At 43.5% G+C, this 26268-nt stretch overlaps 1 protein-coding gene across 9 annotated transcripts; it reads right to left on the minus strand.

Annotated features, from left to right (window-relative positions):
- Positions 1–2507: 2507 nt before the first annotated feature.
- On the minus strand, positions 2508–25706 carry Tmem39b (transmembrane protein 39B). Of its 9 annotated transcripts, none has more exons than XM_048815863.1 (9): positions 25573–25706; positions 23336–23462; positions 22614–22833; positions 21898–21981; positions 21479–21633; positions 10410–10746; positions 9378–9565; positions 4671–4791; positions 2508–2951 (listed from the first exon to the last, which is right to left on the minus strand). In XM_048815863.1, exons 4-9 carry the CDS (start codon positions 21949–21951, stop codon positions 2709–2711), a joined length of 1098 nt encoding a protein of 365 aa, XP_048671820.1. In that variant the 5' UTR covers positions 21952–21981; positions 22614–22833; positions 23336–23462; positions 25573–25706; the 3' UTR covers positions 2508–2708. The 9 variants fall into 9 exon arrangements, with proteins under 9 accessions (XP_048671820.1, XP_015340831.1, XP_015340830.1 ...); XM_015485345.2 differs by lacking the exon at positions 25573–25706 and adding an exon at positions 25284–25436 and having other exon boundaries at positions 2508–2814; XM_015485344.2 differs by lacking the exon at positions 25573–25706 and adding an exon at positions 25284–25436.
- Between the last annotated feature and the right edge of the window lie 562 nt (positions 25707–26268).

Raw genomic sequence — 26268 nt, forward strand, 5'->3', positions numbered from 1 at the left:
CAAAAAAAAAAAAAAAAAGCAGAGACCTAATAGTGCCACACCTTGGTTTAGCAACTTCCCACTCTCTGGGTGCCAGATTAAGTAATGCCCAAACATTTCAATCTGGTACACAAGTTACCAGCTTCTTAGGCCACTCCCCATCAGGCAAACCAGGCTTCAAATATATTTAGGGAAACTTTTTTTTTCTCAAATATACTCCTATCTTCTCATGTGCATTTGCATATACTGTCCTCCACCCCTTGACCCTGTAGCAAGTATTCACTTTTTTTTTTTAGGTACTGAGGATTGAATTAAGCACTTGTCCACTGAACCACATTCCCACCTTTATATTTTATTTAGAGACAGGATCTCACTGAGTTGCTTAGTGCCTCACTTTTGCCTAGGGTGGATTTGATCTCACAATCCTCCTGCCTCAGCCTCCAGAGCCACTGTGTGTGTGTGTGTGGGGGGGGTGTGTGTTGGGGGGGGGTATGGGTATGTGTGTGTGGTGCTGGGGATTGAACTCAGGGCCTTGTGCATGCAAGGCAAGCACTCTACCAACTGAGCTATCTCCTCAACCCCTGAGTATTCACTTTTAAGACACAATTCAACAATTACCCTTCAGAGAAGCCCACCTTTCTAATCAGGGTTCTGTCCTCTGTTTCTACAGTACTGGGAAGCCAGATTTAAAGACAGGTAGTCAGTGTAGTTAGGTAAATCGGGTCTAATATCCAAAATGGAGGCCATGTTGAGAATGAATTCCGGGAAAAGCAGAACAACTCTTGGAATGTTAATGTCCCCAAGGCCCAGAGCCCACCCCAAAGAAATGTTAATGAAACAGCTCCCAGCAAACTTGAAGATGCCTACCCAAAAGTCCTAAAAGATTAGGTTTGGCCCACCTGTGCCCCACTCTTTGGGCCTTCCCACCTACATTCCATCACTGAAAGATAACAGAACAAAGCACAGCAATGGGAGGGAACCAGACAAAAAGGGGAGACAACCACACTTCCTCGGATTCCACCTGTTGGGTCCCCTTCTTCCTCCAGGAGAAGTCTTTTCTGCTGTCCTTTAATAAACTTCTACTTTCCACTCTGACCTTGCCTCGGTGTGCTTCTCTGATGTTATTCTTCAACATTGGGGAAGCAAGGTGTGCTTCTCTGATGTTATTCTTCAACATTGGGGAAGCAAGGACTCGTCACCGGTCAACAGTGGTAACAGTACTCTGGACATTTTGTTTTCCTTAGGACTTCACACCCTAATTTATTCATAAGGTGCATTCATCTCTCTCTCATCTTTGCAACTATCCCAGTTTTTAGCACAGTGCCTGCCACAACAGACACATCAAAAACATGTCTGTCCCCCATCCAGCTCATCTACATACCTGTGGCCAATAAGGGTTCAGAGAGTATAGGTTGTATAGAAGAGAGTGGCTGCTTCTCTCCTTCCAGCCTAAGCTCCCTCAATTTAATGCCTATAGAAGCCAGGTGACCCTGCACACAGCTGTTTCCATTCTAGCATTTGGCCCTACTCACACACCTCCCTAGGCTAAGGCCCTAGGTCTTCCCGGATCTAACCTCTGTTGTCCTTTTCAGCCCCACCCCTCACCCCACTTTCTTTATCCTTTCTGCCTTAGAAACCACATTCTGCTTACCCTCCCCAAACACACCCAAATGTTCCAAATCTATATGCTGTTGTTTGTACCCTTTTCTCTCTTTGCTCCTCTTGCTTACCTCTGAAGTGACTAATACAACTCAGACTATCCTCTCCTGTAAGCCCCGAGAGTGTTAAACATTCCTTCTCTGAGGTACCTTATAACTGTGACACTCATCCAGTGTAGTGTTGTTTGTATCTGCATCTTGGCATCCTGTCTACCACAGTACTTGGCACACAGCACAGCTGCAGTTGACTGCATGCTGAGAGAGTCAAGACATCACCTTTCACTAGGGCAGCAGTGTCATCATTCAAAAGTATTTTTTTTTAATGTCCATTTCTACCACTTCCTAGCTATGCCAACACGGGCAAGTCACAGTAGCTCTCTGAGTTCCACTTCCTCATCTACAGGAGTGATACCTCCTAGGGTTGCTATTAAAAGTTAGATTTGGTCGGCCAGTTGCACATGCCTATAATCCCAGCAGCTCGGGAAGCTGAGGCAGGAGGATGGCCAGTTCAAAGCCAGCCTCAGCAACGGCAAGAGCAATTCAGTGGGATCCTGTCTCTAAATAAAATACAAAATAGGGCTGGGGATGTGGCTCACTGGTCGAGGGCCCCTGAGTCTAATACCCAGTAGCTAGATTTGACAAGGCCTGAATACACAGAGCAGCATCTATACACAGCAACCAGTTAGCAGCAACAATCACCACCATGGCCTCTGATGCCTCCTCGTCTCCCGTCCATTGGAGAAAGCAGAGGTCCATTGGAGAAAGCAGAGGCCCCAAGACCAGAAGCCACATGTGAAGCTTCCCAACCCAGAATTCCATATTTCTGACTCTCTGACTGACAGAAGAGAAAGAACCACACAGTACACATGCTTGTTGGGAATATAAAAATAGGACTTTTTTTTTTCTCTTGTCACATCAATTATCAAAGAAAGAAACAGTACGTAACAAAAATACAAAGCTCTGGTGGATTTTTTTTTTTTTTTAAACCCCACACTCAACCCTCCCCAACAGCCACTTTCCAGGGAGCTCCTGGCTGAAGCCTGGATGCTGTTCCTGGGGTTACCCTGAGACTCAGGAGAATCGGTGATCCAGGTCTCTCTGGGGGCTGGCTGAGTAGGAGTAGGCCTTGCCCAACACAAGGCGGTCCCGCAGCAGCTTGAAGAAGGCATAGTAGTTGCTGAAGAGGATGAGAGCCAGTGAGATGGTCTGGTGCCACTTTTCAGAGGACATTAAAGAGTACAGCTGGTAGACAATGACAGCACCCTCCAGCAGGAGGAGGATGTTGAGGATCCGTAAGGGTTTGCTGAAAAAAAACTGTTCAGGAAAGGATAGGCATGGGGACCAGAAGGTATGCTCCAAAAACCTGCCTCTTGGATGCAGTCTCTAGGTGGGCTAGGAAAAGGAAAAGCTTTTGGGACCCCATGCAGACTTGGTGGGGAGAAGACTGTAAGATGTGCGTGAACTTTGCTACCTCATCTGCCTTTGCTTGTGGTAATTCTCCTGACAGGTCTGCTGCTCTCACCTAGTCGTTTAAGATACTATTCAACTACTTCCTCCTGGAAGCATTTCTTGAGGTCTTGCTTGCTCTCTCAAACTGTCTCTCTGGTCTAAAATAAACATGTTTTTATATGTCATCCTCTTGGTATTATTGGGCCTAAACAAATTAGAATCTTATGGCATTGGCATGGAAAGTTACTACAGACTGTATAGCCTGCCTACCTACTACTTCCTGTGTGGCATCTCTAACTAGGCTGGAAGCTTCCAGGGAACATGGAAACACCCCACTCTTACCTGATGTTTCAGAACAAGGTAGAGTGCTGAACTTAAGAAAATTTTTCTCCTAAGTTCAAAAGAGTGCTCAAGGGGCTGAGGTTGTGGCTCAGTGGTAGAGTGCTCACCTTGTATGCATGAGGCACTGGGTTCTATCCTCAGCACCACATAAAAATAAAATGAAGACATTGTGTCTATCTAAAACTAAAAAACAGAGTGCTCAAAATCTAGGAAATCTCAGGCTGGGGTTGTGGCTCAGTGGTAGAGTATTTGCCTAGTACACGTGAGGTACTGGGTTCAATCCTCAGCACCACATATAAATAATAAACAAAAAAGGCATTGTGTCCATCTACAACTAAAAAAAAAAAAAAAAAAAAAATGTAGGAAATCTCAGCTTTGCTGGGGCTAAGGAACCTAAACCTCTTCTCTGGGAGAAGAGGTGGCAGGAAATGGGAGTTCAAGAAATCGGGATGCCACGCTCAGCCTCCATTCTGCACCTGACAGTCCCTTCCCTCTCTGGGCCTCAGGTTTCACAACTGTGAAATGAAGATAACATCCTGGATCAGTGATTTCTCAAACTGTGATTTTTAGAGTGCCAGGTTCCCCAGAATTCCCTCAGGAGCTTCAACAGAGGCAAGTGGGAAATAAAGGGAGATCCAACCCCTTCAAATAGAGCAGTACCATAAAGTCCTATATGTTGAATTTTGGTCTCTTGTGTTGGAAACAGGGATTTTTGACAGTAAAATAAATAAAATGGAGACCACTAGCCTTGCTGATTTTGAGCAGCCCTTTTCCACAGTGCTGAGTCATGTGTCCTTACCCTCAGTTCCCAAGTTTCCCGGGAAGTACCCTTGAATAAAAGTTAAAACTCTCTAAGCTGATTTCAGTATTTGGAAACAGGTATAGCCCTGTCATTTCTCTCTCAAACAAGATTCTGGGGAATACTGAATGGGAGAGTACATGAGTGCTTAGCACAATTCCTGTTATACAACAAGGAATGATCCTCTCCACCAAGAATCCCTTCCTTTATTGTATGATCTTCTCCATCCAATGCTCTGAAGTATCTGTTCCCAAGTGAGCTGCAATTATGAAGTGATAATCTGTGTCCTTGTGCTGCACGAATGCACTGTCTTCCTATGGGCTTGGGAAATTCTAAAAATAGCTTTCTCTTGCTATGACATCACCTTCCTCCCTGCTGATCCCGACCCACCCGATCTCCTCTAGATCAGGGTATGGCCCTCCTTCCCGGGGAAAGAAACTCACATGGAACCGGAAGTGGGAGACATCGGAGGGGATGGCCACATTGTAGTGGCCCACTGCCTTGTAGACATTCTTGCTGTGCTTCACCAGTACGCCCTGCGGCCACATGCATTCTTCAGTCCACCTGAAGGCACAGTCCAAGAGTGCCACTTATCCCCAGCTCACCCATGAAAGAGAGGATCAGAAGATTGGGCACAGGGTGATTACCAGGGCTCTATTTCTATTTCATTGCTTGGATACAGTGACTTTCTCTTTTTCTGGGCCTTAGCTGCCTCTGCTCTAAATAGGGTAAGAACCATGAGAAATTCACTGCACTGGAAGTCAGAAAGTCTAGAGCTGAAGGGCTACAAGAAAACCCTTTTTCCTTTTCTAGTGTATTTGTTTCACCTGTTCTCATTTCTATCCTCCAACTGGTCTACCACACAGCTGCATGAGTGTTCTCTGTTAAATACCAGGCTGAGCCTGACTATGAGCTTCAAATGAGCTGCAGGCTTCCCAGTGCCCCACAGTTTTAGCATGGCCTCTGAGGTCCTGTATGGCTGCCTGTGACTCCCACCACATAGCTCATGCTCAAGCCTCTCAGAACTACTTCAGTTCCTCTAGCACACCATATTACTACTGTTTCCGCATAAGCTGCTCCCTCCAACCTTCCTAATAGCCTTCCAGAAAGCTTTTCATCAACTTAAAAAACCCAGGTTCCTCCAGAAAGCCTTTGTTTGTTTGCTCTGGTGCTGGGGATTGAACCTAAGGCCTCATCCAAGTTAGATAAGTACCACTGAGCTACATCCCAGCCCTTTTTACTTCATTTTGAGACAAGGTCTCTTTCCAAGTTGCCCAGGCTGGTCTTAAACTTATGATCCTCCTACCTCACGTCTCCCAAGTTGCTGGGATGACAGGTGTGCATCACTATGCCCGACCAGAAAGTCTTTTTTAAAACCCCCCAGTGTTGAGCATCCTTTTACTGTTACCTGAATCTCCTGCTACTGGTCCCCATTCCCCAATGTTGGTCATTTATTTATTTCCCCATCTGTATCCCTAATTAAGCTGGGAGCCCTTTAGGGATAGGACAGTGTCTGATTCATCTCTGTGTCCTCAGAGCATGCCACAAAGCCTGGCACTAAGAGTCCCCCCCATGAGCATGTGTATAACATGGTGAAATCAGTGAGTTTTTTCTAACATCCTTTCTTCTAACATCCTCCCAAATGTTCTAGGCCAGAGACTAAGAACCACAGCTCCCTTCTAACCCATTCCTGACCCACTAGTTCATTTACAAACTAGTTATGGCCAGGCACAGTGGTGCACATCTGAAATCCCAGCTACTTGGAGGCTGAAGTAGAAGAATTGCAAGTTCAAGGTCAGCCTCAGCAATTTACTGAAACCCTAAGCAACTTAGTAAGATCCTGTCTCAAAAAAAAAAAAGCTGGAGCTATAGCTCAGTGGCAAAGTGTCCCTGGGTCTAATCCCTAGTACCAATTAAAAAAAAGAAGAAGAAGAAAGAAAAAGAAAAGGAAAAACTAGTTATGTGTGCCAGCTGCAGTGGTGCATGTCTGTAATCCCAGCAACTCAGGAGACTGAGATAAGATCCTGTGTCAAAATAAGTTAAAAAAAAGGGCTGGGAATACCCCTGAAAACAAAACAAAAAAACTATGTGGGCTGGGGCTGTGGCTCAGCCATAGGGTGCTCGCCTAGCACGTCCATGTGCAAGGCCCTGGGTTTGATCCTCCGTAGCACATAAAAATAAATGAATAAATAAATAAAATAAAGGTTAAAAAAATTTATGTTATACACAATCACAAAGATGAACTTCAAAACAATATGCAGAATGAAAGAAGATGGGGGCTAGGGATATGGCTCAAGTGGTAGCGAGCTCGCCTGGCATGCGTGCGGTCCGGGTTCGATCCTCAGCACCACATACAATGAAAGATGTTGTGTCCGCCGAAAAATAAAATAAAATAAAAGATAAATAAAATTCTCTCTCGCTCTCTCTCTCTAAGAAAAAAGAAAGAAAGAAGATGGACATAAAAACATCTACTTATGATTTCATTTATATGAAGTTCTAGAATAGGCAGAATTAACCTATGGTGAAGGAAAGCAGAAAAGTTGTTGTCTTAGGAGTAAGGGGTCACTGGGAAGGACCATGAGGAAATTTCTGAGGGGCTAGAAATGTTCTGTACCTTGATGGGGGTAGGTTACAAGGTGTACATATCTTTATCAAAACTCAAAAGAATTGAGTAGGGCGTGGTGGCACACATCCCACTGGCTTGGGAGGCTGAGACAGGAAGATGACAAGTTTGAGGATAGCCTCAGCAACCTAAAGAGGCCCTAAGCAACTTAGTGAGACCCTGTCTCAAAATAAAATAAAATAAATAAATAAATAGATAGATAGATAGGGTTAGGGATATGGCTCAGTGGTAAAACACCCCTGGGGGCAATTGCTGGAACCAAAAAAAAAAACCCTCAAAGAATTATATACTTTGTAGTTTGTACATTTCACTGTGTGTAATTTTTTAACTCCCCCCCCCCAAAAAAAAGGAGAAAGAAAGAAAAGAGAAGACTATACATAAAAACCACAAAAACTTTGCAATGTATCTATCATAAGCCAGGCAACTCTGGCAGGGGTCAGGGGAGAACGCTGAGGTTTAAATAGGGCAGGTGCTTGACCTCCAGAAGCTTTCAGTCCTAGAATGGCAGACAGGAAACTAAGTAAACACAGCAGAAAGCGTTAAGTACAATAAGTATGGTACTAGGTACTATGGGGTGTTCAAGGGATGGGTTCCCCATAGGGGAAGGTGCTCTGGGTGTAGTGCATCCTGCAGCTAGGCCTCTTTCGCCTCACTGGTTCTAAGTATTTACTTACATGTCTCTCCCCCACCAGTCTATAAACTTGTTAAGGATTTCGTCAGTCATTTCCTTATTATTATTATTTTTTTTCCAGTGCTGGGGATTGAACCCAGGGTCTTGCTCATGCGAGGTAAGCATTCTACCATTGAGCTACATCCCTGGTCCTTTTAGAAAATATTTTATTTTGAGACAGAATCTCACTATGTTGCAGAACTGGCCTGGAACAACACCTGCCTCAGCCTTTGAGTGAGTGGGATTATAGGCAGGTGCAACTTTGCATGGCCTGAACCCATTCTGAGGTGGTCAGTAAAGTGTTCCTGGAAGAAGCAAAGTACTAATGGATGGATAGGAATCAATCAATCAAAGAAAAAAAGAGCATTCCAACCAAAGATACATTGTGGGCAAAAGCTGGATGCAGAAATATATAAAGCATCTGAAGACCTGGGTCAGTTTGGTCTGGCTAGAGCAGAATATGAATTAGGGCACAGTAAGAGATGGGCAGAGGGCAGGGGATATAGCTCAGTTGGTAGAGTGCTTGCCTCGCATGCACAAAAGCCCTAAGTTCAATCCCCAGAACCCACCAAAAAAAAAAAGAGAGATGAGCAGAAAGGTTGGCAGGACTCAGTTCATCAGCTGGGAAACCATGCCAAGGAGCCTAGATCTTATCTGAAGACCTTAGTGAGCTGTAGATCAGTTTATGCTCACATTAAGCTATGTTCTATCTTTCTACTCTTTCCCCACCTCAGAGCCTAAGGCTAAGTCAATCCTCCTTTGGCCCATTCAGTCGCTTTTCTGGATACCTGGACAGGACAGAAAAGGACCCTGATAAGCAAGGAGGACCAATGCCAGGAGGCTTGGCTTATGTGGCCTCCCTGTACATTTTTGCTCCTCAGTGGGCCTACCTCTATAAACCTATCCTATGGGCCTCCTCTGCCAGGCCTTGTCTTGGGCTCAAGACTCAAATGCGATTTCAGAGGTGGTCCTAACCTTGAGGAACTTCAGCCTGATGGGGGAACACAGGCAGGAAAATTAGTATAACCTGGGGCAAAAAGTACTTTGATAAAGGGTGTAGAAACATTTGGCAGCAATGAAGAATAAGCCAGGCTAAGGGGAGGACAGCTCAGCAACTTACGGTTCCTGAGCAAGGTAACATCTGCCTCTGCTCTGGGTGTAGTGCATCCTGCAGCTAGGCCTCTTTCGCCTCACTCGTTCTAACTATTTACTTACATGTGTCTCTCCCCCACCAGTCTGTAAACTTGTTAAGGATTTCATCATTTCCTCGTGGTGGCCCTCCTTCCCTGGCCAGGGTTCCCTATTAGCTAACATAGCACCACATCCTGTCCCAGGCTGATGTTTCTAAAGCACACCTTGAAACACCTCTGCTGTTCAAAATCCTCTACTGCTCCCCTTAGCCTGTAGGTCAAAGTGCAAGTTTCTCTGCTTGATACATAGAACCCAGTTTGGTACAGAGTAGGTAGAAGCAGATGTCTACTGAAAGAGCAGATAATTTGATGATGAGTGGTTAAGTGAGCATGTGAGAAAGGAGTGAACAAGGAATGAATGAAAGAATGAGTGAATGACCTCATGAGCAAGTCAGTCAATGAGTGAATAAATAAATAAGCCAGTGAATGAGGCAACCAATGAGTACATGGATTTACCACCTGCCCGCCTCCCATCCCCAGTACACTACAAGCTCCCCAAGGACAGGGAACACTTCTGTCTTGGGCCCCACCACACCCTACCCTGCATGTAAGACCTAATACTCAAAACAAGCTCAATAACTATTCACTGAAGTGAGCAAATGGGCAGGTGACACCAGACACTGACCAGGAGGGCTGGGGTTGGGCAGAGCCAGGAGGGGCAACTCACGGGTGCTGTAGCACGTTGGAGCATAGCGCAGGGTCCACCTTCTGCCAGCAGCCCAAATGGGCAGCAGCCTTGTGCAGCAGGTCGCAGTAGCTGGCAGGAAGCAGGTGTTGCATGAGGATCACTGAGGTGCTGATGGACACTAGCAGGAAGAGCTCACAGGACCAACGCTTGTCGTAGTAATGTGTGTTCTGGGAACAAAAGGAGGTAGGTAAGGCTTGGGATGTTCCTAACAGCCTCACTCCCTCTCTTCCCTGATTCTACCTGCCTTAGAGGTTAGGACAGTCCTGGGGAGACCTCAGGATGGCCTGATACCAAGAATCACACCTAACAAAGAAGGTTTAGATCCTGTGCCAACTAGTCAGTTTTCTATAAAGAAAAATTTCTCCCACTGCCCCTGCTCTGAGCCAGAGTACAGGCTGCAGGGTCCAAGAGACATAAACTCAAATCTTGGCTCCTCTGCATATTAACTATTTGACTTTGGGCAAGCCACTGTGCTTTATTGTCCTCATCTTTTAAATGCAGGTAAGAGCACTCTAAGATGCATCAGAAGGATTATAATACACATGACACATCCTAGTATGTTGTAAGTGCTCAAAAGGCATGAAGTCCTAAATGTGCAGGTACCTTCCTTGAAGGCCATATAAGACAAACACAGATTTTTGAAGTGTCTCAGATCTGGATGAATCCTTGCTTCCCTACTTAAGAACAAAGCAGGATATTGTGACATGCTTGCTGTCAAAACAGCCACTGAAATACAAAGTCACTGCTCTTTCTCATCAAACACTGTGAATAACAATGCCATGTCTCCCTCATTGGCTAAGTGACCTTGGATAGGTTACTTCCTTTCAGGAAGCCTCATTCTCTGCACTCCAAAATGGAGACAACTGTCACTGTAATGCTCCAGATGAGAACAGATGGGAAACCCCATCAAAAACAGAAGAGTTATTTATAGAAACAGGAAGACCCGTGTGGGATAGGCAGCAGGATAAGGCCCCAGCCAGGCTTTTTCACTCTCTGGACTGAGCTGTATACCTTCACAAACCAGACAGGTACAAAGGCCACATAATAGGCACTCAGCATGGAGCTGACGAGCACTTCCTTCATGCGCCAATTGAAGTCCATCTTAAGGAACTCCACTTCGCTGCGGATGAGGCTGGGTGACAGGCAGCAGGCATGAGTGGGCATGGCTTCCGGGCCATATAGCTGTCGTGTGTGCTGCTTCCATGTCTCCCGAAGTGTCAGCAGGTAGTCCCGACTTCTTGCCAGGCCACTGACTGCCTCCCGGGGCCCCACGGAGGCCATGTGGCTGAAGAGGTTTGTCTTGCGGAGATCACAGTTCAGCTGTAGGAATGGAATGTACATCCCAAACCTGCTGGGGAAAACAGTGGTATGGGCAGGCCTGACTGTGGGCCAGGATCCCAACCCCGAGCCTCAGAGGGGACTCTGCTTTCCTCTCTGGGTCTCAGCTCTCCTGGATGCTACAACGGGAGGATTTAGACATCTGTCCAATCATCCATCCTCACATCAATGCTCCCCTTAGCATTGAGTGTGTCATGAGCATTGGGAATATGGCAGGGAACAAGAGACAAGTCCGTGCCCCACAATCTAAATGCAGCCTGCATTTATTGGGTACAGCCTATATTCCAGGTACTAAATACTTTACATGCATTCTCTTATTTTTTCTTATAAGAAAAAAAGGAATTAGATACTGTTATTTTTGTCTCCTTTTCAGCTGAGTAAACTGTAACTCGGAGAAGTGAAGTAAATTCTCAAAGGTTACACAATTAGTAAGGAAGAAATGGAGCCAAGGCTCACCTCTAGCTCTTCTGGTACCAGAGACCAAGACAGATAATGTAAAAACAAACAAACAAAAAAATCACTACCAATAATTAATTAGTTAAAAGTATACATAAATCCAGCACAGGATGCATGCCTGTAATCCCAGCAGCTTGGGAGGCTGACATAGGAGAATTGCAAATTTGAGGTCAGCCTTACAATTTAATGAGACCTTCAGCAATTCAGTAACACCCTGTCTCAAAATAAAAAATAAATTGGGTGGGGTTGGGGCTGGGGATCAGTAGCAGAGCACTTGCCTAGCACATGTGAGGCACCATATACAAAAAATAAGCACATAAAATAAAGGCACACTCTCCAACTACAACTACAAAAACAAAACAAAACAAAAAAAAACTTAAAAATATATAAACAAACTGGGTGCAGTGGTGCATTCCTGTAATCCCAGAGATTTGGGAGGCTGAGGTGGGAGGATTATAAATTCAAAGCTAGTCTCACAACTTAGTGAGGTCTTGTTTCAAAAGATAAAAAAAGAGCTGAGGATGTGGCCTAGTGGTAAAGCAACCCTGGATTCAATCACTGGTACCAATAAATAAACAAATAAATAAAATAATGGGGATATAGCTCAGTGGTAAAGTACCTGTGGGTTCAACCCCCAGTATCCAAAAAAAAAAAAAAAAAAATTAGACCACCACAAAAAAAGAGGTACACATTGTATAATTGGGTGCATATGTGAGAAGTGGCTCTTCAGTTTGCAGAAGAGGGCAATTTAGGGATGAATATTTATTTTGTGTCTATGTAGTACACTGTAGGCAGTAAAATAGACCCTTAAATGGTACAAATCCCTTCTCAGAAGCACCCCCAGGCAGGGCTGGAGCTAATCAGTCAAGAGTTTTTCTGAGTGTGTAGACAGTACTTCATTAGGAAAAAAACTACATAAACACGGGCTTAGTGGTGCACGCCTGTAATCCCAGTGGCTTGGGAGGCTGAGGCAGGAAGGATGGGGAGTTCAAGGCCAGCCTCAGGAACAGTGAGGTGCTGAGCAACTCAGTGAGACCCTGTCTCTAAACAAAATACAAATAGGGCTGAGGATGTGGCTCAGTGGCTGATGCCCCTGAGTTCAATCCCTGGTACCCACCTGCCCCCCAAAAAAACTACCTAAACCCACAGCCTAGAAGAATATAGTGGGTCTTCCTTATCTGTGGATTTCATATCTATAGGTTCAACCAGACCCAGACTGAAAATACCCAGCAAATAATGTTACATAGTGCTGGGCACAGTGGCATACTCTCATAAACCCAGGGAGGTTGAGGCAGGACTGAAAGTTTGAGGCCAGCCTCAGCAACTTGGTGAGGCCCTAAGCAATTTAAAAAGACCCTGTCTCAAAACAAAATAAAAAGGGCTGGGATGTAACTCAGTGGGATAAGGTGCACCTCCTTATCTAACAACATTTTACATAGCATTTACTGGGTTTAACCCTGAGTACCCCTGTTTAAAAAAAAAAAAAAAAAAGTTACATTGTTAATGAGTGCAGCTGCATTTAGGCCTACAATGGTTAAGCCTGTACTGAACTTATCATGTACAGGCTTTTATTCCTTATCATTATTCTCCAGAGTATAACAACATTTTACATAGCATTTACTGTTGTATTAGGGATTAAAAGCCAGGCACGGTGTTGCATGCCTAGAATTCTAGCAACTTGAGGAACTGAGGCAGGAATTGCAAGTTAGAGGCCAGCCTTGTCAATTTAGTGAGAGCTTGTCTCAAACTTTTTTTTTTTTTTTTTTTTTTTTTCCTTTTCTTTTCTTTGGAGACAGGGTCTTGCTTGGGTGCTAAGGCTGGCCTCAAATTTGTGATCTTCCTGTCTCAGTTTCCCAAGTCCTTGGGATTACAGGTGTAAACCACCTCAAAATAAAATTTAAAAAGGGCTGGGGATATAGCTCAGTGGTAAAGTGCTTGCCTAGCATGACCAAGACCCTGGGTTCCATCCCCACAACCACCACACACACACACACACACACACAGTAATCTAGAGATGATTTTTCTTCCAACTATTCCTGGGTAAGAACAGTACATGGAATATCCCTGTAAAACCAATGGCTGAGGCAGGAAGATCATAGTTCAAAGCCAGTTTCAGCAACTTAGTGAAGCCCTAAGCAATTTAGTGAGACCCTGGGTTTCAAACTAAAAAATAAAAAGGGGTGGGGATGTGGCTCAGTGGTAAAGTGCCCTTAGGTTTAATACCCAGTACCAAAAACAAAAACAAAAAAAACCCAAAACTGGCCTTCACTCTTTCTTAGGCAACTAAGAAAGAAAAAAAAAAAAAGTGGTTCCTCACTTCCAGGAAGTCATCAATATGGTGAACTGAGTATAAACACCCAATCAGCATATGCACTATAGCCCAGAACACCTGGACTCAAGCAACCCTCCCACTGCAGCCTTCCAAGTAGCCGGGAACACAGGTGCATACCACCACGGCCAGCTGGCAGGTATTCCCTTTTATTCAGCTTGAGGCCTCTCAATTTCCCCAGGTCCCTAGAATTACACAACCTCAAAAGGCCTCCAGTGAGGGGGTGTCTCCAAAAGGTTAGGGTCAATGACAGACAGTGATATACTTCTTAACAACAATATTTTTTTTACTTCTTTTTTTGGTATTGGGGATTGAACCCATGGGCACTTAACCACTGAGCTACTTCCCTGGCCCTTTTGAAATTTTGAGACAGAGCCTCACTAAGTTGCTAAGGCTGACTTTGAATTTGCAATCCTCCTGCCTCAGCCTCCCAAGTTGCTGAGATTACAAGGTGTGGCCACTGTGGAGGCAATTTTTTCTTTATCTTTTTTCTTTTTTCCTGGGGACCCAAAAAGGGATACCTAAATGTTGGGGGCAAGTAACAGCCTGTTTGGGCTTTTGTTTTCCAGGGATGTCACTATCTTTTCTGAGGTAAGGTTAGGTAAGATATATAGAGAACTATAGTCAAGAGTATAATCTTAGCCAGGTGCTACAGGTACAATCCTGTAGTTCTAGCTACTAGGGAGGCTGAGGCAGGACTGCTTGTTCCCAGGATTTCAGGAACATCCTGGGCAAAATAGTGAGAACTTGTCTTTAAAAAAATATAATAACAACATTTGAGGTCAAAGAGGCCTGGATTAAAATCTCAGCTTTGCCACTGACTAGGTCTGTGATTTAGGATAAGTTACTTAACTTTTTTTTTTTTTTTTTTAATGGTGTTGGGGATTGAACCCAAGACCTTGTACATGCAAGGCAAGCACTCTACCAACTGAGCTATGTCCTCAACCCCAGTTATTTAACATTTATTTTTTAATTTTTTTGTGGGAGGCATACCAATGATTAAAACCAAGGGCCCTTAACCACTGGGTCACATCCCCAGACTTTTTTATATTTTATTTAGAGACATGGTCTTGCTGAATTGCTTAGGGCCTCACTAATTTGCTGAGGCTGGCTTTGAACTTATTATCCTCCTGCCTCAGACTCCCGCCCACTGGGATTATAGGCATGTGACACTATACCTGGTAAGTTACTTAACGTCTATGAGCCTCAGTTTCCTTAACTTTCCCTAAGTAACATAGCTTATATTGATCCTCATCTCTCAGCCACACATTAAAATAGTAAGATTCATAAATTTTTTAATTTATTTATTTTTGGTACTGGGGATTGAACCCAGGGGCACTCAACCACTAAGCCACATTCTCAGCGCTTTTTTTTTTTTTTAATATTTTTTTAGATATTGATGAACTTTTATTTTATTCATTTATTTATATGCAGTGATGAAAATCAAACCCAGTGCTTCACACATGCCTGGCACGCACTCTACCAGTGAGCCACATCCCCAGCACTTTTTTATATTTTATTTAGAGACAGGGTTTCACTGAGTTGCTTAGAGCCTCGCTAAATTGCTGAGGCTGGCTTTGAACTTGTGATCCTCCTGCCTCGGCCTACAGAACCTGTGGGATTACAGGGATTACCAGCAATCCAGGGTCTTCAGAGTACTAGGCAAATGCTCTACCACTGAGCTATATCCCCTTACCTTTGTAAAATTTACTTTGAGACAAGCTTTCCCTAAGCTGCCCAGGCTGGCCTCAAACACTCCATCCTCCTACTTCAGCCTCCTGAGTAGTGGGATGACAGGGGCTTTCATACTTTTAGTCTTTGAAACAAAACCCAGCATGATGCCTGGTTCTGAACAGATCAGTATAATTTTGTATAGGAAAAAAAAAAAAAAAAGGATAGTGATTGTGTGGAGGCAAGAAAAAAGACTGCAATAGAAATTCCTAAAACATCCTTCAGGATACCTTATAGGAATGAGTGTGTGGCACTTAAATGAAAATAAAAGGTAAACAGATTCAACCTTAAAAGCAAGTACTTTACCGATTAAGTCCCTATTTTTAAATTTTGTGACTATTTCAATGAAACTGACACAGGTGCGTTAAAATAAATTGGAAATCATAATCTGGAGCATATATAGCCTTTATACATATTTTCAAATATGTATATTTCAAATGCTGTAATCATTCACCTATTACTTTTCTCTAAAGAATAAAAACAATATTGATTTTTAGAAGAGCATAATTAGTATATTGTTGGTCAACTTAAATTTTTTATAGGTGTTCTATATATAGGACAATGGATAGTTTAAGAAGCTCCTTGACTTTCCCTCTAAGCAGGACTGCAAATAGGCCCTGTGATCAATTAAATTATTTGGTGATAGTAAGTGACTACTCTGACAGGTCAGAAATTAGAAGCAGCTTCACATGCAAGATGGCAAATTCCCTCCTACCCCCTCCTCACCCAATATGTGACAGTATAAAAGTAGAAAATAAATCCATACCAGCAGAAAGGAAAAAAAGAAAAAAATGAGAGTGGGGTTATTAGTACACAAATGATTTTGACAAATTTAGAAAGCATATGGAGATTTGTTGGCAGATGAGGAAGCTATTACCTAGAGTAGAGCTTTCCAACAGAAATACAATGAGTGTCACATATGTAATATAAGTTTTTCCGGGGCTGGGATGTGGCTCAAGCGGTAGCGCGCTCGCCTGGCATGCGTGCGGCCCGGGTTCGATCCTCAGCACCACATACAAACAAAGATGTTGTGTCCACCAAATACTAAAAAATAAATATTAAAAAAATTCTCTCTCTCTCTCTACCTCTATCTCTAAAAAAAAAAAAAAAAAAACTTTAAAAAAAAAAAAAAAATATAAGTTTTTCCAGTAGTTACATATAAAGATGAAATTAACTTTAATATTCTATTTTTACTTAACCCAATACATTTCAACATATGATAAACATCTACTAATGAGATGTCTTATATTTTTGTAGTAAGCCTTCAGAAATCTAGTGTGTATTTTACAGTTAGAACACATCTCAATTCAGAGTAGCCTATTTCAAGTGCTTACTAACCACATGCAATTAGAGGCTGCTACACTGGACAGCACAGGCCTAGAATATGCTATGAGAGGATGCACTGGGGGATGGGAACTTATCTGCCCAGAGTGACCCAAGAGAGACTGGCTTGAAATTGGCATATTTGATAAAGGGTGAAAGTGAGACCAGGCTGAACAAATGGGATTAAAGAAAGATCTCTATCTGTAAGAGTCTGTTCTTTTATTCTATACATTTCACATAACCTACTCTGAACAATTCTAAAGAGAAATTGAGTGAATTGTGTGCGAAGAACTGAGGTCCTAATGTGACCATCTTAGAATAATATCCCCTTCCCTCTTTCTGACCTAAGGGGGCCCACAGCCTGACAACTAACATCTCACTCATTTATTCTAAGGTAAAACCTGCCAGTCAGTGTGTCCTGTCCATGTTCTTAGAACTCCCAGTCAAACGTCCCAACCCACTGAAACAGAGGCAGAGGGAAAGGAAACAAACTCCTAATACTCAGTCCTTCATTCTTAAATATAAATAAACAACTGGAAAAAACAACTCTACTTGGAAAACTAGGAGAATGAAACAGAAAAACTGGCCCCAGTGAAAAGATAAAATCGAGAAAACATAAGAGGTTTTTAAAACAAGAACAGAATATCATGAGAAAAGAACAAATCAGAAAACAAGAAAGCAGCCTTAGTAATGGGGAAAAAAATTACTGAAAGAAATCATTAAAAAGGCTGGAAGACAAAGGTAAAGAAATTTCTGAAGGCAAAGCAAAGAGACAGAAGACGGGACAGAAGCAGGGGAAGAAATAGAAGGAAAAAAATGGGAAAATATAAGAGAAACAGATGATCAATCTATGAGGTTTATCATCTGATGAACAGAAGTCCCAGAGAGAACAGAAAAAACGGAGAGGAAGATATTATTGAAGAAATAATAGAAGAAAAATTCCCTGAGCTGAAGAAATACCCAAATCTCCAGGTTAAAAAATATCCTAGAATATTGATAGGATGAATGACAAAAAGTTCTACACCAGACACATCTTTGTGAAATCTCAAATAATCAAAACATAAACTGAATATTCTTAAAAGCTTTCAGAAAATAAAAAAATCATCTACCTACAAAGGAATAGGAATCAAACTGGCATCAGATTTCTTACTAGAAACACTGGATGCTGGAGAAAATGGAACAAAAATTTGAATTTAGAAATCTACATTAAACAGAACCATCAATAAAGTTTGAGAGCAGATTAAAGACATTTTTAGACATGCAAGGATTCAGAATGTATACACCTCCCACATACCCACTCTTAAGGGAATTACCTGATAATGTACTCCAGCAAAATAAGGGAGAAAACCAAGAAAGAGGAAGACATGGGATCCAGGAAACAGTGGATCCAACCCAGGAGGGCAGCGAAGGGAAGTCTCAGGCTGAGAGCTGTACAGCAGGCCTAAAGAGCAACCACTCCAGACTGGAGCAGGAGAATGGAGGCCTCCAGGAGGGATGTCTCTAGGGGGAAAAATGAACTCCAGGCAACAGGTAGCATGATTGAGAGGCTGGATAAACTTGAGGATATGCTGAAGGCCCATCATTCTTTTGTCAACAAGAAAAAAGAAAGGCAATTAGAAACTCCAAGAAAAATTAAAAGCTAAGAAAGTTACAATCTAAATATGAATCAAACTAAAATGTGACGATTTTAAGCATTTGATGGAATGTAAGAAAAGAGGAACTATTTGATTTTGACATGAGGAACATTCTTATAAGAGACCCAAGATTATAACTAACTATAAGTAAAGAATGTCATTTATGTACACTACTGGGCAATGAATGATATTTTCATACATATAATTATACCAAGGCTACTTATTGGCATTTAATTTTTATAATTAGCTTTTGACAAAGAAGAGAAGATTTAAACATGGTTATATAGGAGAATATGAATGTCAAGCTTGACAATATAAAAGATTACAGCTGCCAGGAAGTAAGAGGAGGAAGAGGGCGAGAAAGATAGATAGGTAGGATTCCTAATATTCTCATCTTGCATAAAAGGGATTTAAAATACTATTGTTAATGGAATGAAAAATACTTTTTTTATGTGTGTACAGTGCTGGAGATGGAACCCAGGGGCTCATGCAAGCTATGTAAGCAGTCTGTTACTAAACTACATCCCCAGCCTCTAGCATACTTTTACTACTGATAAACCAAAAGAAAACTAAAAATAACAGTTAACAAATGCTGGTATCAGTAGGAATAAAAGGTTGAGATAAAACTTCATCTGTTATTGAAAAGAATCAATGTGCATGCATTGCATGCTGTGTGTGGCACACTTGTATGTGCATAGAAGATTTATCTCCAAGATATGCAATAAACCAGAAAAATGGGTGATTATCTTAGAAATGGAAACAGTGACTGAGAGGCACAGTCCAGGGGAGACTTTTTTCTTATACCTCTTGAATTTTAACTATGTAAACCTATTACCCAATTATGAAACCACAATTACAATTTGAAGGTAATAAACAAAGGTATAAGGGTAAAAGAATTATGGAGGTAACTCAGAAAACAAAAGCAGACAATGATGGCGCTGGTGTTGTGGCTCAGTGGTAGAGTGCAAGGCCCTGAGTTCAATCCTCAGCACCACATAAAAATACATAAAAAAAAAAAAAAGGTATTTTGTCCAACCACAACTAAAAATTAATATACAAAGAAAAACAAAACAAAACAAAAACAAGTATTGTGTCCAACTACAACTGAAAAAAGAAAAAAATTGCAGACAAGGCCAGGCACCAAGGTACATGCCTATAATCCCAGCCACACAGGAGGCTGAGGCAGGAGGATCTCAAGTTCAAGGCCAGCCTGAGAAACTCAGTAAGACCCTGTTTCAAAAATTAAAAAAAATAAAAAAGGTGAGAGAGATAGTTCTTTGGTGGAGCACCACCAAACACACCTCAAAAAAATAAATATATAAAATAAATAAATAAATAAAAACCCAGAAAATAAAAGAGATTACTTTTGAAGAGTAGAACTAAAAATCTGGAGAGTGGGGTTAGTGGCTACTGCTTTTCACTATAAGCATTTTAGCATTAGATTTGATTTTTTTAATGATGTAAAATCCTTTTGAAGGGCAATTTGTTAATATCTATAACTTTTTTGGAGTGAGTCTACTTCTGGGAACCTGTTGTACAGAAATATTGGATAAATGTGCAAAGATGTATGTGCCTCATTGCTATGAATAAGGAAAAGCTAGGCACAATTCAAAAGTACCAATAGAAGATAAAAGAATTGAATTTAAAATTCTATACAATAGATAGTGTAAGGTCAATCCCATATGTGCCACTATAGAGAAATATTCAAATTATATGATGATATTAAAAATGCAGTAAATTGTATAAAATCATGCACAGTATAATCCATTTTTTGTTTTAAAAAAGTACATGTATATGTATTTTCACAGGAAAAAACTTGAAGAACATGCTACAAATGATATATGAACTTATGGGGATTGAGATTATATGAGACTTTTCATTTCTATGTAAAAGCTTCTATAGAGATCTGGGATGTCACTCAATGATAGAGCATTTGCCTAACATTTGCAAGGCCCTGGATTTGATTCCCAGCACTCCAAAATTTTTTTTTAAATCTGTAAACATTTTTATAAAATATATGTCATTCTAGTAATTAAAAACTAGATATCAATCTGGGCACAGTGGTGCATGCCTGTAATCCCAGCAACATGGGAGGCTGAGGCAGGAGGATTGCTAGTTTGAGTTTAGCCTCAGTAACTTAGGCCTTAAGCAACTTAGTGAGACCCTGCTTCAAAAAATAAAAGGAGCTGGGGATATAGCTCAGTGGCAAGGCATCCCTGGGTTCAATACTTAGTCAATAAACAAATTAATTAATTAAAAATATTAACTATGGATATTGCTCAGTGGGTTCAATTCCCAGTACCTAGAAAAACAAAAACAAAAACTAGCTATCAAGTGTGACAGGACTCCCATGCCAGTGCTTTCTTAGTTATGCAGGGAGAGAAGGAAAAGTGTCAAGCTCTGAAGTTTTCCAGGAGTCATGATTGGCCTAGCTTCAGGAAGTTGGATTGGAAAATGACTGTTAATGCTAAGGCAGTCAGAAGCCTGCCCCAGGCAGCAAAATTAGATCCTAAGGTCTGGGGTCATGGCTCAGTGGCAGAGCACTTGCCTAGCATGTGTGAAGCACAGGGTCTGATTCTCAGCACCATATATAAATAAATAAAGATCCACTGACAACTAAAAATATATATATTTAAAAAAGAAAAAATTAGATCCTTTGCCCTCCTCAACCTGAAAGGTCAGAAAGGAGCAATCCTGTGCTCTTTCTAGAACTATTCCTCCATCCTCAACAATCTGGGTTCTGGTGAGGTGTAAGGAGTGAGTGAGCTAGACACTGGGGCGGGCACATAAACATGCATGTACAGACACACATTCATACAGGCATGCTTCATGCAGATACCCTCACAGAGTCATGCAAACATGCAGTTGTTTGCCAGCCACAGACTTGGGGAGGTACCAAGAGATTATACAAACACTGAGATACACAGAAAGGGAGAGACAGAGAAAGATAAGGAACCAGAGAAAAACGAAAGAAAGAAAGGGAAACAAAGCCTGTTCATTCCCCTTGGGAATGTTCCTTTGGAATATGTACTTAGATCTGAGTCCCATTTGAACTCCCATCAGTAGGAGCTTGGGTAAATTATGCCACCTCAGTTTCTTCTGTAAAAGAAAGTTAATCTTCCTGATCTCAGTGGGATGATATCAGGCAATGTGAGAGGATACTACTGCTGCCTGCCTGGGAATCTTCCAGATATTGAGGTCTTCCCAGCCACAGGCAGTGATCAGGGGCCAGGTGCTAGGCAGTGAGGGATGAAGTGAGGGGTACTCACGGATAGCAGAGGAACAGGAGGTTCAGGAAGGAGTAGGTCCTGAAGAGGTGGATGAGGGATCGGCACAGACTCCAGCCTGTTGCCGTGAGAACGGTGAAGCGGGTGAGGAACAGCAGGATGGAGCGAAAGAGGGAGACCTTCCCCCTCTGAGAAGCCTGGGTCAGGGCGAGATAGGACGGGATGGGGATGGAGGCCACAGGGACTGTGCCCAAATCCCACCCAGCATGGCCTATGATCCACCCAGGGAAAGGTGCACAGCAGGATGGGCAGAACATGACAAGGTAAAATCCTTCTCTTCGATGCCCAGTAAACTCTGAGAGTCAATGGGATGTGGATAATGTTCTGGGCATATCTCCTTGGCATCCCCAGGGGAAAAGGGAAGTCCCAAAGTCCCTGGCCAGACTCTAGGACCCAGTCACCTCCTTCACGATGGACCCAATGAATCGGCGGCCCAGAACAATGGTGGTCACCATCAGCAAGTTGAAGTCGATCAGGTGGAAGTTCTGTCAGGGGGCAGAGGCCTCGGAGTCAAGCGGGCCCCTTGCCCATATAAGGGCTTTTCTCATACCCACAACCTCCCCCTGCCCAGTCCTTTCCACAGAAACTGTACCCACTCTCTGACCTTTATTGGCCTCCAGCTGAGTCAGGCCAGGAAATTACCTAGAGGAGTAGAACAGGACCCAGAGAAGGGAAGTGGGACAGTCCCTGGGGATAAGAGAGTGGTATGTAAGCCCTCTTGTTCTTAAAACTCATGCCCTGTCCCTGTACCTTCTCTTCTGCACAGGGTTCTTTATACCCCTGAAACACTTGTGTATGTCTGTGGCTTATTTCTCTGACAGGATTTAAGATGACTCTGAGTGCCTTTTGGCAAAATCTGTGTCAGATTAATCTCTGTTACCCTTACAATGACCAGTGTGGTTCTAAGCACACTAGCAGTATTCAAGAATCAGTTTCCTGTTCCTTCTACAATCCTCAATGCTCAGCACTGGGCCGAGTGCACAGCGGTGCTTGGTAGGCTATGTTAAGCTGAAACCAAATGTCTGTCTGTCTGTATCTCTCTCACACACACAGATATACAGACACATACACACACACACACACACACACACACAGTGGGCCCTGGCTAGGCACCTACCAGGGAGGTATGGGAGGGTGGGTGAGAGGGTGGATACCACCATACTGTCTTGTAGATGTTGATGTAGTGAACGAAGAGGGCTATAAGCTGGCAGAAGAAAAGCTGTAACTCAAACAGAATGCTGGCCTGAACTGGCAGCTCGGGGATCTTGCAGTGTTGCAGAGGCACAACTGTCTGAGTGGCCAGAGGAGGGCTGGAGAGGCCTGTTCCAGAACTGCTCCTGGGGTGGGAAGGGAATAACATCAGGAAATGACCTAAGAACCTTACCGGGAAGGGCTTCTGGGGCACAGGACTACGGGGTAAGAATAGAGAAAAGCAGCTTGTAACAGACAAAATCCTCCTACTCTTGACTGGCAGAAAAAGAAGATGACAAAGTCTTTGCTATCCCTAATTTTATTCAGGTCATCCAACATCCCCCAGAAGGAAAATATTAGGTCCACTTTACAGATGAGGAAAAGGGGGCCCAGAGAGAAAAGGCAACTAGTCTAAGCCATCAGTAAATCAGAATTGTCCTTGGAATCCAGGTCTTTGAGCTTATTCTATGATGTCTACCACAGCTGTCAAATGACTACCTTCAATTGAGATCCCTCTGGGTCTTTTCTGATGCTTACTTCCATGTAAGCACAACCTGGCATCCAGAATATTACATGCTAGAATTTAGTCATCCCAGAATGAAGTTCACTCTGCCAAAGGGAGGGGCAAGAGGCAGAGAAGTGGCTTACCTAGTGCGAGAACGGACACTGGTCACTGATGCGCTAGAAGTGTGGCCCCCACCAGAGCCTCCTGAGGATCCTGGCTCACAGAGCGGATTTCGACAGTAAGATGTCCTGTTGGGACCTCTTCGTCCTCCTGTGGGTCTCAACATAAAGTAGATGCTCAAGCCAGGGAGTATATGTCAAGGATAATAGCAATGATACTGGCTACCAGTTACCTGTTGTCTCATTTTATGAATTAATTTTGTCATTACCTCTTTTTTTTTTTTTCTTGGAACTGGGGATTGAACCCAGAGGCACTTAGCCACTGAACTACATCCCCAACCCTTTTTATTTTGAGACAGGGTCTCGCTAAGTTGCTTAGGCTGGCTTTGAACTTACACTTCTTCTGCCTCAGCCTCCAGAGCTGCTGGGATTATGGGCATGTGCCATTATGTCCAGCTTGCTGATACCTCTTGCACTTGGTGTATCCTCTGTCTGAAAAACCCTTCCCTGAATGTCATTTTTCATTTCTCATTCTATTCTTTCTTTTTTTTTTTCATTGCTGGGTGTTGAAACCAGAACTTCACACAAGCTAAGCACACACTCTACCTGATCTACCTCCAGCCCTAGCAAATCTTTTTGAAGTACCTGCCCCCATCATTCTCTATATTATTTCTATTTTTCCCCCACAATTCACTCTTCAAAATTATCTTATTCATTTGTTAACATATGTATATTGTCTGTCTCTTCCACTAACATAGAACATCAGTGAGGTCAGTAACTACATCTGTCTTTTTCACTGCTTTTTCTCCTATCCCTATCACAATACCCAGCAAGTATTTGTTGATTGGCAAATAAGCCCAGAAAAAATCGGTTCTTCGTTCAGATTAGGAAGCTGAGTTTACACTGTGTCAGAGACTGGGTCTGAATCCAGAGTTCTCAGCTCTGGTACACACTGGACCCCATTTGGATACAAGTTTCTGGAGGTTTACAATATTCCTCCAAGGTTCTAAGATTCAGTTCAATGGGCATCCAGGTGTCTCAAGGGCAGGACCCAAGGCTTGAGCTCAGGGTCAAGAATGTGTGCTCTAGGAGAATGTTGTGATTTTGGACCCAAAACTTGAATTCACAACCTATTTCCCTAGGCTTAGCAGTCTAGCTCAAGATCCCAGGCACCACCCAGCACAAAGCTCTTAAGCATCTAATCAAATTCATAACCTGTCCATATTTCTTAGGGCAACACAGCAGCCTCCATTCACACACACTCCATGCCCTAGCTCCTCTCTCAGATTTTACCAAAAAGTGCTTCTCTGGGAGCTCTGCCTTCAACAAGCCCTCAGAACAGAAGTTCACTATTAAATTTGGCTTGGAAAACCCCACACAAACAGCCTCACCCCAGAAGCTCTGCCCACACCCTCTCCTGTCTGTAGAAGCTCTGCATCCTCTTAAAGCCCCTCAGTCCAGAAGCCCCGCCCCCACACAACTGTCAGCCCAGAGACCCCGCCCACAAGCCAATAAACGCACTCAGCCCAGAAACCCTGCTCCAGAATGGGCTTCCTAGTAATGCAGGGTCTCCTTCCTGCTCCACCGCGCCCAGTATAAGCCCCTAGAGCCCAGAATGTTCACCTCCGCACAAGCACTTACAACCCAAAAAGCTCCGCCTTTAGCATAAAGCCACGCCCATCGCCGGACCCCGCCCCCATTTCTAGCCCTGACGAACGGGTCCTCTTCAAAGCCCGAGCCCCCAAAGAGCGCTTCATTTTGGAAGCCCCGCCCACCACTCTAATGTCCCGCCACCACAACAGAGGGCCCACCCCGGTAAACGACAGGAGGGGGCGGGGTCCCGTCTGCACCCGCATCCCCTCCCCCTCCCTTCGCCGGGATCCGGTCCGCGTGGGGCAGCAATTTTGCAGCTTGGTCACCCTGACCCCCACGCCCTCTAGTTCCCGGGCCGAGCCTGACCCGCTCTGCTCACCCATCTCCTCCCCCCGGCGCTCTCCGCTTCGCCGCCGCAGCTCCTGCGGGCAATATGTCGGAGAGGACGGCGGCCGGGAGAGGACTAACCGCCGCAGCCCAGTCCTGGGTATCAGCAGCGCGCTCTCGCCTCACTGCTAAATTTGCATACAAGGCGGGCTAGGCGATGGGAGCGCGCTTCTTAAAGGGCCACCCGAACAAAGGCGGTGCCTGAGCTCCCTTTGTCTCCTGGCTCCCTGCGCCCTTCCTGTATTAGCCGCTGAAGAGATAAAATAGGGAGTGGAATTCACCTCCAGTTCTTCCCGTGTTTGCCTTCGTATCTTCAGACTCCAAGAAGAGACCAGAACAGCCTTTGTGCTCCTACTGGAGAGGATCTGTATCCATGAGCAGCCCACAGGCACTCAAACTCAAAGTGTCCCCAGTTGGACTTTCATCTTTCCCTTGGGCTTTGTTTCACTTTGGTCCACCCCAGCCAAAACCTGGGAGTAGTGGCGCTTGCCGCTAAGCCTAGCTACTGGGGAGGCTGAAGCAGGAAGATCGCAAGTTCTAAGCCTCTCTGGACCCTTTCTCAAAATAAATAAAAAGGAGTTGGAAAGAAGTGTAGCTCAGTGTTACCACTCTGGATTTATTCCCCAGGACAAAAAACGCTGGAGTCATTTCCTCCTTTCCCTCTGCCCTCACATCCAATCTGACCTAGTCTTGCTGACCCTAAATTCTAATAATTTCTCATATTTGACCCCCCCTCTCCATTCTCTGCCACCCACCACCTTAATCCAGATCCTGATTCTTAATTTGCCATTTCCAAGCCTTGAAATCCCATTTCTTGGTTTTTACAATGAGGTAGGTAATATTCACCTTGTAGGTCTTCATGAGGAATAAATGAGATAACGCATGTACAACAGTCTGTTTTAATCAATGTTAACCATCATTGTTATATTTGGCAAGTACTTAACCCCGAGGATGAATTGGATAAATGAGCTGTTGCT

Source organism: Marmota marmota, unplaced genomic scaffold, assembly GCF_001458135.2.
Source record: "Marmota marmota marmota unplaced genomic scaffold, marMar, whole genome shotgun sequence".
NCBI classification, from domain to species: Eukaryota; Metazoa; Chordata; class Mammalia; order Rodentia; family Sciuridae; genus Marmota; species Marmota marmota.

Bases quoted from the DNA above. Each gene is read 5' to 3' on its own strand.
- Tmem39b (XM_015485344.2), bottom strand. The intron at 21,982-22,613 runs GTAGGTGCCTAG...GCCCCCTGACAG, and splicing joins CACCCTCCCATACCTCCCTG to AACTTCCACCTGATCGACTT. The intron at 10,747-21,478 runs GTGAGTACCCCT...TTTCCCCAGCAG, and splicing joins CTCCTGTTCCTCTGCTATCC to GTTTGGGATGTACATTCCAT.